At 50.4% G+C, this 16,466-nt stretch overlaps 1 protein-coding gene across 1 annotated transcript in view; it reads right to left on the bottom strand.

The window, feature by feature from the left end:
- Nucleotides 1–6,510, bottom strand: part of PRICKLE2 (prickle planar cell polarity protein 2) — a 106,255-nt gene extending 99,745 nt beyond the window's left edge. The window contains exons 1-2 of the mRNA XM_074152261.1: nucleotides 6,469–6,510; nucleotides 5,988–6,073 (exon numbers count right to left, since the gene is read on the bottom strand). Of these exons, the coding sequence (XP_074008362.1) occupies nucleotides 5,988–6,073; nucleotides 6,469–6,510 (128 nt within the window). The remainder of the gene's footprint in view (nucleotides 1–5,987; nucleotides 6,074–6,468) is intronic.
- Between the last annotated feature and the right edge of the window lie 9,956 nt (nucleotides 6,511–16,466).

The raw sequence follows: 16,466 nt of genomic DNA, 5'->3' as shown, positions 1-16,466 counted from the left end.
TTTTTCAAACACTTACACAAGTGCTTAATCTCACAGGTCTAAGTAAATAGGACAGCTGAAGTCATTTATACCAAGCAAAGTGCATGCTCCAGCATCCTCCTGAGCTGAGCTTCAGTGAGCACAGCAGCCACCCATCCCAAACCACCCTGGGGACGGAGGCTGAAGGACACTGACTTTGTCAGTGATTAACCTGGCAGGGAATGACTTCTTTCTGAACTGCTTACGACAAAAAAAAACCCCAATACATTAAAAACAACCTAACAATACCAATCCATTTGTGAGAGGCTTTTAAAATCAGCCCACAAATCCCACCCTTGGTATTTTTGCATCCCTTCCACCAGGACAACGGCATCCTCAGGAGACAGGTGACTCCCGCCCACCCCTAGGGACAGCAGCCTGCTTGTCCCCTCTGAGGTCCCTCAGGGGCTCACCTCCAGAGCACTGGGATGGACCGCACCGGCTGAGTTTTACCCATTGCAGCAGGTTCCCCCTTGCAAAATGAAAAACTCATTAAACCCCACCGGGCTGAGCACAGTTCGCCGTGGCAGCGATACGAGCATAAACCCGTTTGAGATAAGGCATTGCTATTCTCACATCTCCAAAGCCTTTCAAATAAACACGCAAGGAAGCGTGGAATATCTGAATCCTAAAGGAGAGAGAGGCACAAAGCATGTTATTCATGAAAGGGAAAAGCTGGGAGCGTGTGTGTGAAAGATACATAACCTACAAAAAATGCTGCAAACATATGGAAGCAATAATCTGTACTTTTTTTCTTTTTTTTTGGAAAGTAGAAACAAATGCTTCAGGACTCGGTGTTTTTCGTTCACGTGCTGCATTACAAATATTATTGTTTCTGCTCTCTGGATGAGGCACTAGGCATCAAACCAGAGACCCAAAGGTGGCCCGGGATGCAGACCCATGTCTGCTGGGATGTCCCTCCCGCAGGCAGGGCCAGCACCAGGCGAACGCCGATTGATGCTGCAAACACACCCCGAGTTTCTCCTTGCACGGACAGTCCCATCTGCGGTTCGCCACACACGAGCAGATAATGTCCAGAACACTGGGAACTGGACAAACACGCAAAGAAAATAAACATTCACTGCCACTAGCAACTCCCTGCCCACAGTCAACAAGGCAGAGACGGGAGTTGCAAAGCAACCTATCAACCATCACCCAGCAACCTCAAACATCTCTGGGCTTCTGGTCAACCACCTCATTCATCAGGTCACCATCCCGCTACACATAGCTGCTCTGTTTCCTTGTCTGTTAGCTTCACCTCGTCCATAGGGTTTTGTGATCCAGCGCTCAATCATGACCCTTTGGGCTGAGCCTGTATCATCTGGGATCTCCAGGTGGTCTCTCCTGAGAAGCTGAAAGGTTTGTCCTTGCAGATGCTCCCAGATCAGACTTCTGTGGGACTGGCTGCAGTAGATTATAGCGAGATGCTGAGTTATGGAAACAAACGCTCAAAACAATCATATGCACCAAAACTTCACCCGTTCATACGGAATATTACTGAATATTAAGCCAACAATCACATAAATACTTGCCCTGGATGGTAAGGGCCAAAGGCATTAAGTGCTGTGCAAACACACACTGCTGATACTAAGACCATGATGTATCACAGCAATGGATGAAGAGATCTCTTCCCCACCAAAATGTGATTTCTAGGAACAAAGATTACACAGCATACGCAAGAAAAAAAGAGACTCCAAGAAACGATGTAAAACACAATCTCACGCCGAAACGAAAAACCCAGCGAGTCAGTCTTTGTCTTTATGTCATGTTTATTGCTGTTGTTTAAATGCTTCTGCAAACGAGAAGAATAGCTATGGCAACAAAGACTTCTCCAAAGGTTTTCAGACACTATTTTTAAATTTCTCTTATCTGTCACAGCATCTGAACGCCTTCCCTCGGAAATCAGCCGCACGCCCGTGTCTCTGCAGGCTTCGCAAACCAGGTGGTACATCCCCCCTCCCTCCCCCCCTCCTCAAACCAGAGCTCAAACATAGATTCGGGTGTCCTGCATCTGTGGCGTAGCTGGTGGTGTTGGAGGAGAAGGGTGGAGAGCAAGGAACACCAAAGTCTGCCGAAACGCAAGAGTATCGTTCTTTTGCAAGGCTTTCTCAAGGAGCAAACAAGCCGTGCCTCTGTGTGCTAAACACATGCCGATCTCCCAACGCGAAGGATCCGCTATTTTAAATACAGGACTAAGGCTGTAATTTCACTTTGCCCAGAGTAAATCTGAAATTAGTTCTTCACAGTAGGCTTAACAGCAGCAAAAGCCACTCGCTCCCTTCCCGGAGCTGCCAACCATTTGTCACCTTTAAGGTTTGCATATTCACACTAATTGCAGCAGGACTAGGTTATAAATTCCCTTCCCTTCCCTCCTCCTGGACCACCTCCCTCGCAGGCTTTTCTCTGCAAGACATTATGCAAAAGACACTCCTAATGGCTATTCATTCACCCAACTCCAGTGACAGCTTTATTTAATGCCAAAGCTTGTTAACAAGCTCAATGGCACACAGTTTAATCTAATGCAGATCTGATTAGAAAACAGCAACCGGGCTTCCTAAGGAGTTGGGAGATTTTTATTGAATTTGATTTTGCTTTTTCCACACAAAGCCACCTTTCAAGTATCGACCTGTATTAATGAGGATTTGGTTATGTACACCCATTTTCCACCCTGCAGACCGCAGCCCACACAGATGAACTTTTCAGTCCTTACCTACTTTACTGACAACCTACCATAAACGAAAGCGACGTGATTAGAGCAAGGAGTCATTTTGCCGTTCAGGCCATGAGAAATTGGGAGTTATACCGCTTACAGTTCGATAGCCGCGTCCTCGCAGACTTCACGCCCAAGGATGATGGAATCCAATCTTCAGTCTTTTCAGACAAAACCACTTACTTTCTCCTCTTTGGGGGCTAAATGATTTAAAACTGAAAATTGAATTTCTGCAGAGGTCTGTGGCACGCAGGAGGTCTGAGAGCCTCGAGGAGGGGGTGAGATGCAGGCAGCGGGCTCCAGTTTAACCATGTCTATAACACGGGGCGTTTTCGACTCCTTGCTTCCCCCAAAAATAGTATTAAATATGCTGACACTTTTACAGGATAATTCACCCACTACCTTGAATTTGAGATTTTAATTTCAGGGCAAAATGAAAAAGACTCCAAACCAAACTCTAAAACCAGGGACATTTTTAAATTACTTAGCAATCCCCTCTCATCTTCTTTTTGCACATCACCTACAGCACAGAGGCGGGTTTTATTCTAAAAACAGTTCTGCAGAATATAATTTCTTTTCGAGTGGTTTCCCTGGCTGAGGAAGCATGCACGTACTTCCAGGAATGACAAATTCAACCAACACTCAAAGCCATCTCCCCATCTGAGAAAAGTGGCTTTTAAGGGAACGCAGGGGCACAGAAATCTTTGGCATCTAACAAAGCAATTTGCCTGCTTGACAGAGTAGCTGCACAGATCACACCTAGAATCACAGGTAACCAGAAAATACAGAGTCCTGCATAATTACATATAGGAAAATGCCTGCATCAGCAATGGTTTCAGTGCCTGCAAGCTTATCAATTCTTTTCCTTCTCCCTACAGCGTATCACCAGTTCCCATCTTTGAAGCGAAAAGGTCCCATTTACATTTATCAGCAAAACTCTGCTATTAAAGGATTATAAAAGGGCTTACAAATCTCCCGCGGTTAATTGATCTGGGTTTGTATCCTTAATCTACGGATCTCCTTGCAAACCCTTGTTTTCTTCCCACCTCACTCTGCACGTGAAGGTGCCGGTGAGCATCCCCAGCGGGAGCTGCCTCCACCACCCTGGGTGCAGAGGGCTCCTGAGCACGTTTTCAACCCTCAAAACTACTATTAATAATTTGCCTGCTTACATGTCACTGGCATTAACAGACCACCGGCTAGTAAAAAAATGAATTCGCTTCCTCTCTATTGTGTTCTGACAAATAGGTTACCTTTATGTGTTTTAATTGCCTAATTACTCTTGTATCAAGGCAATAAAATGTGAATGCATGTGCAGGAGGGCTCTTGGCTAGTCCGGTCCCTGGTGTAAAGTAACTTGGTGTAAGGTGTAATTTGGCATTGCCTGCCCAGTCAGTGGGACTCATCCTTCTCCTGCCCCAAGGAAGGTAACCTTCCCTCCCGAGAAAAGGCTGCTGAACAATCCGCACGGTTTTAGCCAAAATCCTTGCCCGTGTCCAGGGTTCCTCAGAAAAAGGGCAGTTAGGAGACAGCTATGGGTGGTCCTGGCAGGCTGGAGTCCTGCTCCATGCAGGTTTTTGAAGGATGCAGCACCAGAGGCACAGCGTTCCGGTGCGGAGGACACAACCTGAGTAGAACCACAACACCACTTCTCACCCCATGCTCCCCAAGTAGCCGGGTGCCTCTACTGCTGGGCCATTCAGCCTTCGATAGGATGCTATCAAAATTCACCTAATTTTTCAAAAGCCACCAGGTGGTTGCTCCCTCTGACATAACAAAACTCAAAACACAGCACCTCGTAAGTCCTTGGAGCAGAGGAGAAATAGCTTTGATGGCCACCCCTTTTCTTCTTATCCTACATTTGAAAGTTCTCCTTGACACTTTTAAGCATCATGAAGCGACTCTGCAACAACACCTGCGACCCCAAACTTCAGCTGCGAGGAAACCTGGGAGAGCTCAGGAAAGCATTTATAAGCCCTGAAAAGAAGACAACTCAGGGGTGACCTTATAAATCTATTAACGCACACGTGGCGGATTCAGATTATGAGGCGGGTGTCAGGAGACCACAGCTCCTGCAGCCTGGGAGAAGGAGACACCTTCACCTTCTGAGGGTCTGAGGTGGGACACAGTGCACCTGGATGTGCCACCGGTACCAGTGGAGGACCACGGCAAGCCCCATCTGCTGCTGTGCATTCCTTGAGGCAGACCTCAGCCCACGGACCCCATTCCACCACACCTCGGAGAAAATGCCACCGGGAACGATGATTTGCAAGGCTGAAGCCTAAGATACAACTCAACAGGAATAAATCGGTCCCTCTCCTCGCTCTGAACCCATACTTTAATCTGCTGAGACGCAGCTCCAAGAAGTAGGGCAAGAGCCGGGAGAAGCACCGAGCGAGGCAGATGCTGGAGAAAAGGGTATACCCTATAAAATAAGGTTAAAAGGTCGCCAAGGGCTCCCTGGCCTACTAAGTGTGTACCAGCTCCCAGAGCCCACAGCCCAGATTTAATATCACCAAGTCCCAGATCGCCCGTGAGTAAGAACTCATTTCCAGGCAGCAGAAGGTGGGGAGGGGAGAAGGGGCTGGAGAAGGGGCTGATGCAGCCCGAGGCCATGGCTCGCTGTGCCTCGCAGGCACCAGCACCGTCCGTTTGGTAAAGTGACACAATGGAAATAGACAAAAATACTCGTTCTATCCTACACACACCCCATCCATTTCAATAGCTAAATTTCTGCTTGGCATCACCAGGCAGATAAACCCAACCATGGGGCCATGGGGGGAGGCAGGAGTTTCACACAGCAGTTTGGTGCAAACCACCCAGGTCCCCTTCTGCCCCGATCCCCCTCCTTCCCACCCCACCCCAGCCTGCCCAGGTTGTCCCTGCTGGGCTTCAGCCCCCGGCACGACCCGGGGCAGCAGGACGAGCTCTTGACCGCAGCAGGGAGCAGATCGGCTGCAAGGTGGTAATTAACAAACCAGTTACCCCAGTCCCGCATCTGGATCCTGCTGCATCCCGCACCAGCACCAGGCACGGGCTCGGCAAGGCGCACAAACCCACCCGTGTCTCAAGACCCACCAGCCAGGGGTGGGCAACACGCTTCAGACCGACACAAGTACTCCCCGAAAAGCCACATTTGCACCCTGGATGCGCAGAGAGTCCCGAGGGAGCCCCAAAACCCTACCAAGGGAGTTCCATCGGGGTCCCGCTGCCCTAAGAGGGACGGGGCAGGGGACACGGGGGTCTCGCCGGGCCTTACCTCCACTTGTGCAGGGCGAAGCCGGGACACTGGTCCCCGCAGGTGTTGCAGGGCTGGCCCCGCTCCGGCTCCCCCGACGCCGTCAGCTGCAACAAACCGCAGAGCTCAGCCCCGGCCCCCCAGCTGTGGGACAGGGCGGGGACAAGGGACACGCACCCAGAGGTGCGGGGCACGCCCGGGGGAAAGGGGGTACCGGCCGGGAAAGGGGGTACTGGTGGGGAACGCGGGTACCGGCGGGGAAAGGGGGGTACCGCCCGGCTGGGAGAAGAGGCAGGGGAGGGAGCACGGCGGGGCTGGGGGGGACGGGACACACACCCGGAGAAAGGGGCGCTGGGGAGGTGGCGGAGGGGACACACGCACCGCAGCCGGGGCGGGAGGGAGCCACAGGTTGGAGCGGGGCCGGTTGCGCACGGGACGGGACGGGACGGGACGGGACGGGACGGGACGGGACGCTCCCCCCCCCTCCCTTCCCGGCACTCACCGACCGGCCGGAGAGCCGCTTGCGGGAGCCGCGGCCGAACATGGCAGCTCCGCGCAGCCGAGCGCAGCCCAGCCCGAGTGCACGGCAGCGGCCGCCCCGACCCGCCCCCCCCCGCCGGCGGCCGCCCCTCCGCCGCACCGCCCTCCCGCCTCCTCGGCCCGCCCCTCGGCCCGGCAGGCACCGCCCCGGGAGGGCCCGGCCGCGCCCCCCCCCCCGCCCCGGGCCGGCGGTTCCTACCGCCCCGCTGCGCCCCAGCGCCCGCTGTCATCACTCCGCTTCAGAGTTAACGACCCTCCCCGCGCCCTTCCCGGCGCCGGCACTCGGGAGCACGGCGCTCGCCCGGCTCGGCCCGGCAGCGCAGAGCGCTCGTAACGCGCCAGAGCACGGGTGTTAATGAAAAAAACTGAGCTCCAGAAGAGCAGAGATGGGATTCTGCGGCACTTGAAGGGGCACTCGCTGAAGTTACGCAGCTCTGAGCACGTTGCAGCCTTTGCTGCGGGGGGGGGGGGGGGGGTTTACTGGCAGAGGCAAAGGCAGGGAGCAAACAGCCTGGGTTCCTGCTGGGCTTCTGTTCCCCTCGTCAGGAAGAACAGATTTAGTCCACAAACACGAGCAGGGCGCAGGAGAAACACAGCCACGGGAAATACCTTTGCAGCCTGAGATGCCGGGCTGGGACACAAAGTACCTGTTACACCCGTAGAGCTCGTGGTCCTCCCAGAGCTACAGGTGGGCCGGTGGGATCGGGAGCCGTGGGGCCAGCAGCCGTGGGGCAGCCCACGCGTCAGCCTGCATTTGTCGTGTATAGAACACGCTACGAAGGGACCCACGGGGCCAACAGCCAGCCCGTACCCCTCGGGGTTTGCAATCAAAGAGCACATCTGGCACAAGGCAGAGCGAAATAAAACCTGGGGAGAAGGGGGAGCGGCCAACACGCTTGGCAGAGCACAGGGGTCCTCCGAAACGTGTCCCCAGTGGGGAAGGAGCAGCTTCGCCATTAGCATTTCACAGCTTCACCCCGTGGTTGTGGTTGTTTGCAGATCCTGTCATCTCCTTCCCCTCCTTCCCTGCCTCTTTGTTCCTATGCCTTGCTGCCTCACAGCTGGTTAAAACCGTAATGCTTTGATGATTTTTTTTTTCATTTAATCAGTTCTCATTTTTGTCAATTTTTCGCTTGTATCTTCCTCTCCTAGAGAGTGAAATGAGGCTGGGAGCTGTGTGGCTGCCTTTTGAACAGTCTCAGGCAAAAAGTTTCAGGGAGATTTTCACTCTTTCCTCCTGTAAATACTGGGCTTTCTTAAAAAAAAAAAAAAAATCCAAAAATCCAAAACCCAGGGAATTTTATCATGGAGAAAATTTTCTTTTGCACGGGCTTTCTTCATGTCAGTGAGAAAATATTGACATCCCTCCCAGCTCTGTTTTCCTGTGGTTGCTATTTTTACCCTTCCAAAGCCCTCCAGCTTCCCTCCATTGCTCCCTTCTGCCAAATTTCCTCATCATTTTCCTTCTTGGTTTCTCTTCCAGCTTCCAGCTCATACAGTGGTGCGCGAATATGTTAGAAACTCTCCGGGGAGGAGGCGATCTCTTCAGATACACACACGTTTCATCACGGGGTGGGCAACTGGTTGCAGGCTGGGGTTTGACCTGATATTAAAACATCCCTACCTATAAGCTGTATCTAATATCAGATACAGTAATATCAGGGGTGCTGAGTTACTGTTATTTCTACTGAAGGTCAACAGGATTTCAGGGAAGGGAGCATCATGCAAGAGAGGGCCTGATATTCTCCCGCATTTTTGGTGTCTTGCATAAGATTCAGAATATTTAAAGCTCCAATTAAAACTGCTGAAATAAAAGCATTATTGGATACAGGACTTACGACAAGACTCAGCGTGCTGTGGGAAATGCTTTAAAGGTGACCTGCAAATCCTTCTTAATTGCCTTGCTGTTGCAAGAGATGCTGTGTGCCCTCAATAACAGGGCTGGTGAGGACATCTGCTATAAGTTTAAAACAGCAAAAGTAAGTCAAAGTTGGAGGGTAAATTCCTCGGAGGTGTGGCTGTGCTGAATCACAGCTCCAGTCTTCTGATGAAGAGGCAGGTCCTAAACGGCTTCTTAAAACAAGGCAAGTTGGTCCCCTCCCTCCATCCCAAGCTGTCCATGGGGCCACTAAAGTTGCCTGCTGCCCTGTATGGCTTGTATCCTCCAGCCCCTTTTCAGTAGATGCTGCCGACGCTGGTGAGTGACTCCTCAATACATGGGGAAAAGGCAGGGAAGGCTTTGAGCATCAGGACTTGGACTAGAGTGTCCGAAAGGAGAGGGAACATGAGGGCTCAGCCTGGGGGTGCAGCAGACGCAGATAAGAGGGGTGCTCACTGCTTCTGCCCTGGTGTGGCTGGAGGGGGATGTGGGGAAATCATGTACGCCCAGAGCCATAAAAATATTCAGGTACCAAAGACCCCAATGGAGTCAGGTCCTTAATGACTCCTGGGCATCTAAATATCTCATGGGGACAGCAGTCTCCCTCTGGCCCAAGACATCCAGGACAAATGAAGTCAGGAGTACTCAATCCGCATTTTAGGGATGCTCAGATGCTGCATCTCCATAAGGAAACAGCCAGGCCAGAACATCATCTCTGGGATGTGTTTAGGAAAGGGAGGGGAGACATTATCTCACTGGCCTGAACGCTCCTCTTCTCTTTCCTCCCCCAGAAAAGCTGCCAAGAGTAAAGATCTCTCAGGAAATAAACTCCCACTCCCTTGTTCTCACCATGTTCAAAGGGGATGATGCACACATCCTGGCATGGCTGGGCAGGCAGGGGACAGCAACACAGCTCCAGCCCTACCTGTGCTATCACGAGAGGTACTTTCAAAAGGGGATATTATTTTTTTGCTTTTAGAAGCATGTAGATCATCCTCTCAAGAGCAGACAGACTCAGCTTGGAGATGGGGGGTGTCAGATACTGCTGTCAAATAGGCTCAGAAACAGAGAGACATGGATAATATATGCCAGACAATTTGTCTGACAAATTATTGTTTCTGCTGTCACTTAAATTGTTCCGTACGTCATCTTCCCCTCCCATTTCTGTTTCAACCAAACCTACCTAGAGATGACACTTCTTCCAGCCATTCTCGTGACTAAACCAGTTTAAAACCCAGTTTTCTCTGTTCGTGCACCGTGAGAAGGACCCCATTCCCTTTTGAAGTTATGGATGGCTGAGAAGAGGGAAATGGCAGAAATATTCTTTTTTTCCTGCTCTGTGTTGTACCTGATGTTACAGAAATTATTATGATTAAGATCAGAGAGCTCAGGGACAGGTAAAATACAGCTCCTGCATTAGTTCCCACTAAGGGGCCAGGTGGTGCACGGGCTGATGTGGGATCCGTGCAGGAAAGCAGCCCTGGCCACAGGGCAGGTGCTGGTGTGGCCACAGTGTACCCAGGCTGCGTTAGCCCTCATGGCTCCGCAGATCTGGTCACAAGCCCTGTGACCATCTAAGTCCATCACGTCCAATGTGCTGTGCTTCTTGCTCAGATAAATGCACTTCAAGCAAATGCAGCCTCTGGCAGCAGAAGGTGGAAAGAAATTGCTGCAGAGCTGTTCTGCTTGCCTGGTCCCAGGGTACGTGCCCAATCTCGCAGCTCTGCCCAGTCTCACCTTGTAGCGTGCCCCACTGCTGCACATGGAGGAAAGGAGATACCATTAGGGCTCTGCTCTCCTGGTGACCTCCATCACCTTTGGGACACCAGCTTGAGCAATAGCAGCAGTGAAGTCACTAGTGTCCAAGCCCAGCCAGCAGTTCTTACCCGCCAGGAAGAGGAGCTGCAGGTCCACAGCAGTAGCTGGAACCAGGGGATGGGAAGTACATGGACAATTTGTGCCACCAAAGATCACAGAGTCTCTGCCTCCAGCTCTGGCCCAGCACTTCTGGATGGGAGTTAGCTGGCAGACACAACACTTCCGTGTACGGAGCCAGGAAAGTTTGCTACTCTTTCCAGGAAAGTGCCCGCAGCTCTTCTATCCTGCAAACCATGCCTCATGTTAGGGAATCACCTCCAAAATACCTGCAGAAAGCTTTTCGCATCCCTCCATCAGCTCTGACCCCGCTGTGGGCCAGCCCTGACTGTCAGCACTGGGGCAGCAGTACCACTACAGAAAACACTGGAGTAAGGCAGAAAGGCTCTCTTTTTGCCAGCTGGACCCAGACATTTCTCCCCTCTGCAATGTCAAGGTGAATTTGGCTGTTACGGACCGAGTCAGTCCCCTCGCGGTTCCTCCTGCCTGCAGCCTGCGCAGGTGAATTACAACTCAACATGATCCTGTCCCCATCTAGAACCCTGAAGGTAATAAAAGTCTGACTGTTATTAGGCAGTTATTGTCTGAAGCCTTTCAACAACAAAAGGAGGGCTTAAAAAATGCCTCTGAGTGCCACAGCTGCCAAAGGAGCGTGCTAGGGACCAGGCATCTCTTTTCCTGCGCAGTTCTTCCACCAAGCCTCCTCCTTCCTGGGTAAACGTGCCCTCATGAGGGTCTTTTAGGAGGGAAACAATTCAGTGTTTCCGCTCATTCCGACCTCGAGATTTGCAATTACCGCAGGCAGAAAAGACTGTGCATAAGCCCCAGTTTGAGGTGGGGATATGGAATTTCAATCTGTGCTGTGCATAACAGGAACCCGGGCCGGGATGAATCATGCTATGTTACTTCAGTTTTAAATTTTTTTTGCACTGCGTAGGTTTTTCTAGGGCATATTCCATCAGGCACATACCGGTCAAATTCACTTTGAACATTTATTACACTGTTAGTCTGCGGAACACACACTTCAGATGTCAGAAACAGTAACAAAGTGGGTTTAGCAACTTAACAAAACCCTTCATCATTTCTGCGGATTGCCATACATTTTCCGAGTGCTCTTTATCACAGCCATTTGACTACTATTTTTTTTTTGTTAGATTTGTCAGTTCTGAGGTATTTTGATTAAAGCCACACTGAGTAATTTCACCTTTTTTCCTTCATCAATACAGTAATTTGTAGATATCCCAGGATTATTTTTTTTTTTTTTGTCCTCCCACCCAGGAATGCAAATGGCCATTATGTACTCCCCAAGGTATCTCCAAATAACCCTTCTCCTTTTAACCTTAGGATTTTATTGTGTTAGTTGCTAGGTAACTGAGTAAGATTTATAGCCATCTATTGTTAATTTTGAAGGCAGTCTTCAATTTCCCCGAAAATAGCATTTGGGAGTTGGAGTCCACACCAATAAAAACTTGCAGCCCAGTCCCACTCCATGGAGAGGAGCACCTGCTATGAAACACAGAGCCAAGTGGATACAAAAAGCTTATCCCTCTCGCACCGCCCCCCCCCGCCGCCCAAAAAAGGGCCCAGCTTTTCTATAACTGGGCAGGCTGAGTACCACTGGGGTGCTGGAGGGACCCTGGGCTCCCCCAGGCTGTGGTGCCGGCACGGTGATGTATCGGTGCTGGGATGCAGGCTGTGCCAGGCGCTAAGAGCATCCCCATTGCCGCCCCGCTCCCCTCCTCCTGCTCCTCTTCCAGCTCCCTCCTCGTCCTTGCAGGCTGTTATTCACTCCCCAAAATGACAGGGCTGTGGCTTTTTCCCAGAACCGGATTTCTTTGCTGTCAAGCTCAAGCCTCCCCGGGCGCAGCCCCTACCTCACCTCTCTTTGAAGAGAGGTGGGCGGTAGATGGCCCTGGTTCATGCAGTTCCTTAATGCTTCGCAATTTGAGGCTAAACAAAGCAATCAAGTGGGGCTCTGCCAATTTGTATGAAACCTCCTTGCGCTGTAGCAACAAGTCATTTTCTCCTCTCCCTCCCTCGCTCCCTTGAGCTCTCTTGCGATCCAGCAGAATTATTTGCTTTATGCAGTAAATCCACGCTCCTTCCATGCTACTTTGACTTTTCAGGACCATTCCTGAAGATAAGAAAAAACTAACCTGTTTGGGGAAGCTTGCAGGGAGGTAAGCATCCGCAGCCGAGGCAGGAGGTGAGCTGTCGGGAGGGAAGCCGTCCTGCCCTTCGCTTCCAACGACACTGGAAGCATCACAGATGTTGTTCAGTCCCTGACATTAATCATGCATTTGGCATCCCACAGGTAGAAAGGTCCTTTAATTTATTTATTTTTTTTTTAAACGCTGCTTTATTGTCTCTTCTCATTAGGAAAAAAGAAAATAGCCTTTTCTTCCCATTTCACAGGATCGAAACCTGCTGATAAATAGGGGTGAGATACCTGAGAAAAGCAGACTGCCAGTGGTTGTGGCGGGGCAGTAGCCCAAATCAGGCAGAAGTTAGGTAGCTGCTTTAAGGGAAAATTCAGAAAACTATATCTATGATCCCTGAGATGCCAGAAGCTGTTTCTTGTCTGGCCATGAATTTTTTCCGAGTTTACATTTGTGCTATTTTCACCTGCTGGAGATACCAGTTCTTTGGCCAAGGCAAACAGCCCAGGACCTACTTGCTGTCTAAAGCTTCCAATACTCCCAATTTAAATGCTTCCGTACTTTTAGGCTCTTGAAAGGCCATTAGGAATGATCAAACGGGGAAAAGCCATTAGTGAAATCTGAATGCAGGTCATATCTGGGAAGCTTCACATACCACTTGCACAACGTGGAGGAAAGCTGATGAAGAGAAGGATATTATCAGATTATCTCGGGCACCTAAGGAAGGCAGCCTCTCCCGGGGCGGGTGGGCAGCTCCCAGGGGTTATTCCAGGTGAGCCACGCACCAGCACAAGGCACACCTGCTGCCTTTTCAGCCTAGGGCGGGATGAAGCTGTAGATGTTGAGAAGAGCTGTTGGAAGGACTTGAGGACACCCCACTTTGTGCAATTCAGTGAGCAGAATTTAGGAACATCTCTAAAAAAATGTATGTGAAGGGCAGCATCTCTACATTGGGGTTGTTCAGCCTGGAGAAAAGGAGGCTGAGGGGAGACCTTATCACTTTCTACAACTACCTGAAAAGAGACTGTAGAGAGGTGGGAGTTGGTCTGTCTTCCCAAGTAACAGATGATAGGACAAGAGGAAACAGGCTCAAGTTGTGCCAGGGGAGGTTTAGATTGGATATTAGGAAAAATTTCTTCACCAAAAGGGTTATCAAGCACTGGAACAGGCTGCCCAGGGAAGTGGTGGAGTCACCATCCCTGGAGGTATTTAAAAGATGCATAGACGTGGTGCTGAGGGACATGGTTTAGTGGTAACTTGGCAGTGCTAGGTTAACAGTTGGACTTGATGATCTTAAAGGTCTCTTCCAACCATGATTCTGTGATTCCATTCTATGATTTGCCCCACCTGGATGGGGAGAGAAGCTCAAGCGAGAGTCAGCAGAGCGGTCTGCTCCAATGCCTTTGGCTGAGGTCTCCTTAGATCATCTGTGCCACTGATCCGGGTGGGTTGTCCCCCAGGACACCTGGATTTGAAGAGACCTGGTCTGCTCAGGGATCCCCTGGGAAGAAAGCAGCGAAGGAGAGAGTAAGACAGCAAAGTCTTTCAGCAGCTGAGCCCCAGCGTGGACGGGAAGAAAGGCCACTGGCTTCTGCTCTCACAAGGCAAGGCTTAGACTCACCGTGTTATTCCAGGAAGGAAACCTCCATGGATACTGCTGATCTACTCCTTCCAGTATGCGGTTTATTATTTCAGAGCTCAGTTATTTGCCGGTTCAGCTAACGCGGGTAGGTTTTATCTGTAGCTGCATTTTTCTCAAGCAGGGCTAGATTGCCACCAGTGGGTACGTGTTTGTTCTAGCCAGGCTCCGGCGAGTTGCCACCCAGCCTCAGGGGGCGAATGCAGGGCTGCACGCTCCCAGTGCCTCAAATCCAACCCCCTGCTCCAAAGGGGGCTGCTCAAACCCGAGACCTGCACTTGAGACGACTTCATCCGGGGAGCCCAAGCCGTGCATGAGGCCAGAGCTCCAGCCTCTGGCAGCATCTGGTACCTGCTTGCATCCTTGGCTGCAGGCGGCTTCACTCACGCTTGCCTGGGGGGGGATTACGCAGGAATGGGAGCGAATAAGCCCCCCCCGCTCATATTTGCCAGTCACGAAGAGCTTTCCCGCAGGCCTGCCTGTATGGCGGCTCACCTGGACGCGTTGGCTCTTGCCAGTTCGCAGGGAGCCATCCCTGCTTCCCTGCTGCCGTGAGTGGGAGCAATTAAAGCATTTCACAGCAATATACTGCTTTCTGCGTGGGGGCGGGGGGAAGGCAGGCTGTAAACTGTGAATAGCTTCAAAGAGAAAGGTCAGCAAGGCAGCGAGGATGGATTAGTTAGGACAATGCAGCAAAGACCTGATTAATTTAATTGCTCATCTGAAATGTAGTCACAGATTAAAGAAGGATGAAGAAATTATAAGCATATTAATGGAGCCGAGTAATGATTTTAAGGGAGAAAATACGCAGAGCCCTGCCTCCCCCTGCTCCCTCTGCCCTGCGTACAAAGGGGTTTGTATTCAGGGATTACTCCAGACCTCTGGATCTTCTCCTCATGTCGTCTTCTCATGGATGGAGACACCGACTACCAGCAAATGTTGAAGGAGCTGCAGCTTGATATCACTGCGGGCAGCTCAGATTGAGCAGGAGTGTTAAAGCTCGGCATGCGCCTGAGCCTGCGAGGAGACGTAACGTGGAAACCATTTGGGCTCTGACACTCCCAGCAGAACTGAGGTTTTCCTGGTGGGACCGGATTGATGGGCATGGCCTCAGCCTCTGCACTTCATATCCAGCCACCGCCTTGAAGGACTTCAATCAGCTTCAGAAAGGAGAAATGTATTTCTACCTTCCCTCGGCTTCAAATGGTATCTCAGATCTCCCTGTACTTACAGTCAACAGATCCTGTCTCCAAACACTTCAGAAATAATATTTATAACTAGAGAGAGGCAGAAGTCATTTAACAGAAAATTTCACAGGTTTGTTGTGTTTATATATTTTTTTTTTTAAATTGGAACAAACAAACAAAAAAACCCTCAGGAAATAAAAGTATAAAAAGCATATGGGTTAGGTCAAAACAGTATTCTCTTCTCATTTTGATTTTTCAAAAACTGTGCCTTATGTTTGGTAATATAAAATAGCTGAAAAATTAAGCCAACTTTGAAGTGGAAACTCAGATTCTTCTGTGAAGGCCAAAAATAACTTCTTAGCATTCTTCATCTCACTATTGCAAAGAGAGGTCAGAAACTTGTCAACTAAATCTGCTTCTGGAAGGCTACAACTCCAATTGCCTGGATTACTCCAGCGCAGGCAAAAATACTTGGAAGATACTGGAGTGAGGCTGACGAGCACCACTTCTGGCCACTGGCTCCTTACTCCTGCACAATGCAAGCTGGAGAGCTGCCTCCAGGAATTAGTACCACAAAGGGACTCATCCCCTCCCACTGAATGACCAACAGCTACTAAGGGTAGTGACTTCTGGGTGACCTCAAACATATTTCTTAAAAAGACTTGATTTGAAGAGTTCTCGATCTGAAGAGTTTAAGCGGTGGGAGAACTTACCACGTAGGCTGAGCTGCTCCAACTGTTAAGGACTCCTGGGTTGGGTGGAATTTCTGTGCCTTTGCCTGGTAGGTGGGAGAACTGTCTTGCCTCAATGCCGCTCCCCCGGCAGAAATGCTTTCTCAAAGTCAGCCCTCAGTTGTCTGTTTGGGAAGAGGAGTCGTGTTTGGAAGACCCACTAGACCATGTCTGGAAGTACCTCAGTGGAAAATTATCTTTCGTGCCCAGACTGCCCTCCTTGGTCTTTTCTGCCTCACCCCATTTTTCAATTTGATTTTCAAAGCCTGGCTATGCAGGAGAAGAAGGTTTTCTAGCAAACGTCCTGATTTAAGACTAGCTCCTTGAGAAGTGAATTTCCAACAGCCTTCATTCTATAGAGGAAAAAATGCCCGTTATTGGGGCAGAAGAGAATGGTGAAGAGATGAAGCGATCACCTCTGTCTCTGGAGCAATTAGTCCTGATATGCTGTACAACAAGGCTGAAGAAGAGCGCTGTAGTTTTCATAGAC

Source organism: Numenius arquata, chromosome 8 (genome assembly GCF_964106895.1).
Source record: "Numenius arquata chromosome 8, bNumArq3.hap1.1, whole genome shotgun sequence".
Taxonomy (NCBI): Eukaryota; Metazoa; Chordata; class Aves; order Charadriiformes; family Scolopacidae; genus Numenius; species Numenius arquata.
This window is presented reverse-complemented; position numbering and strand designations above follow the sequence as displayed.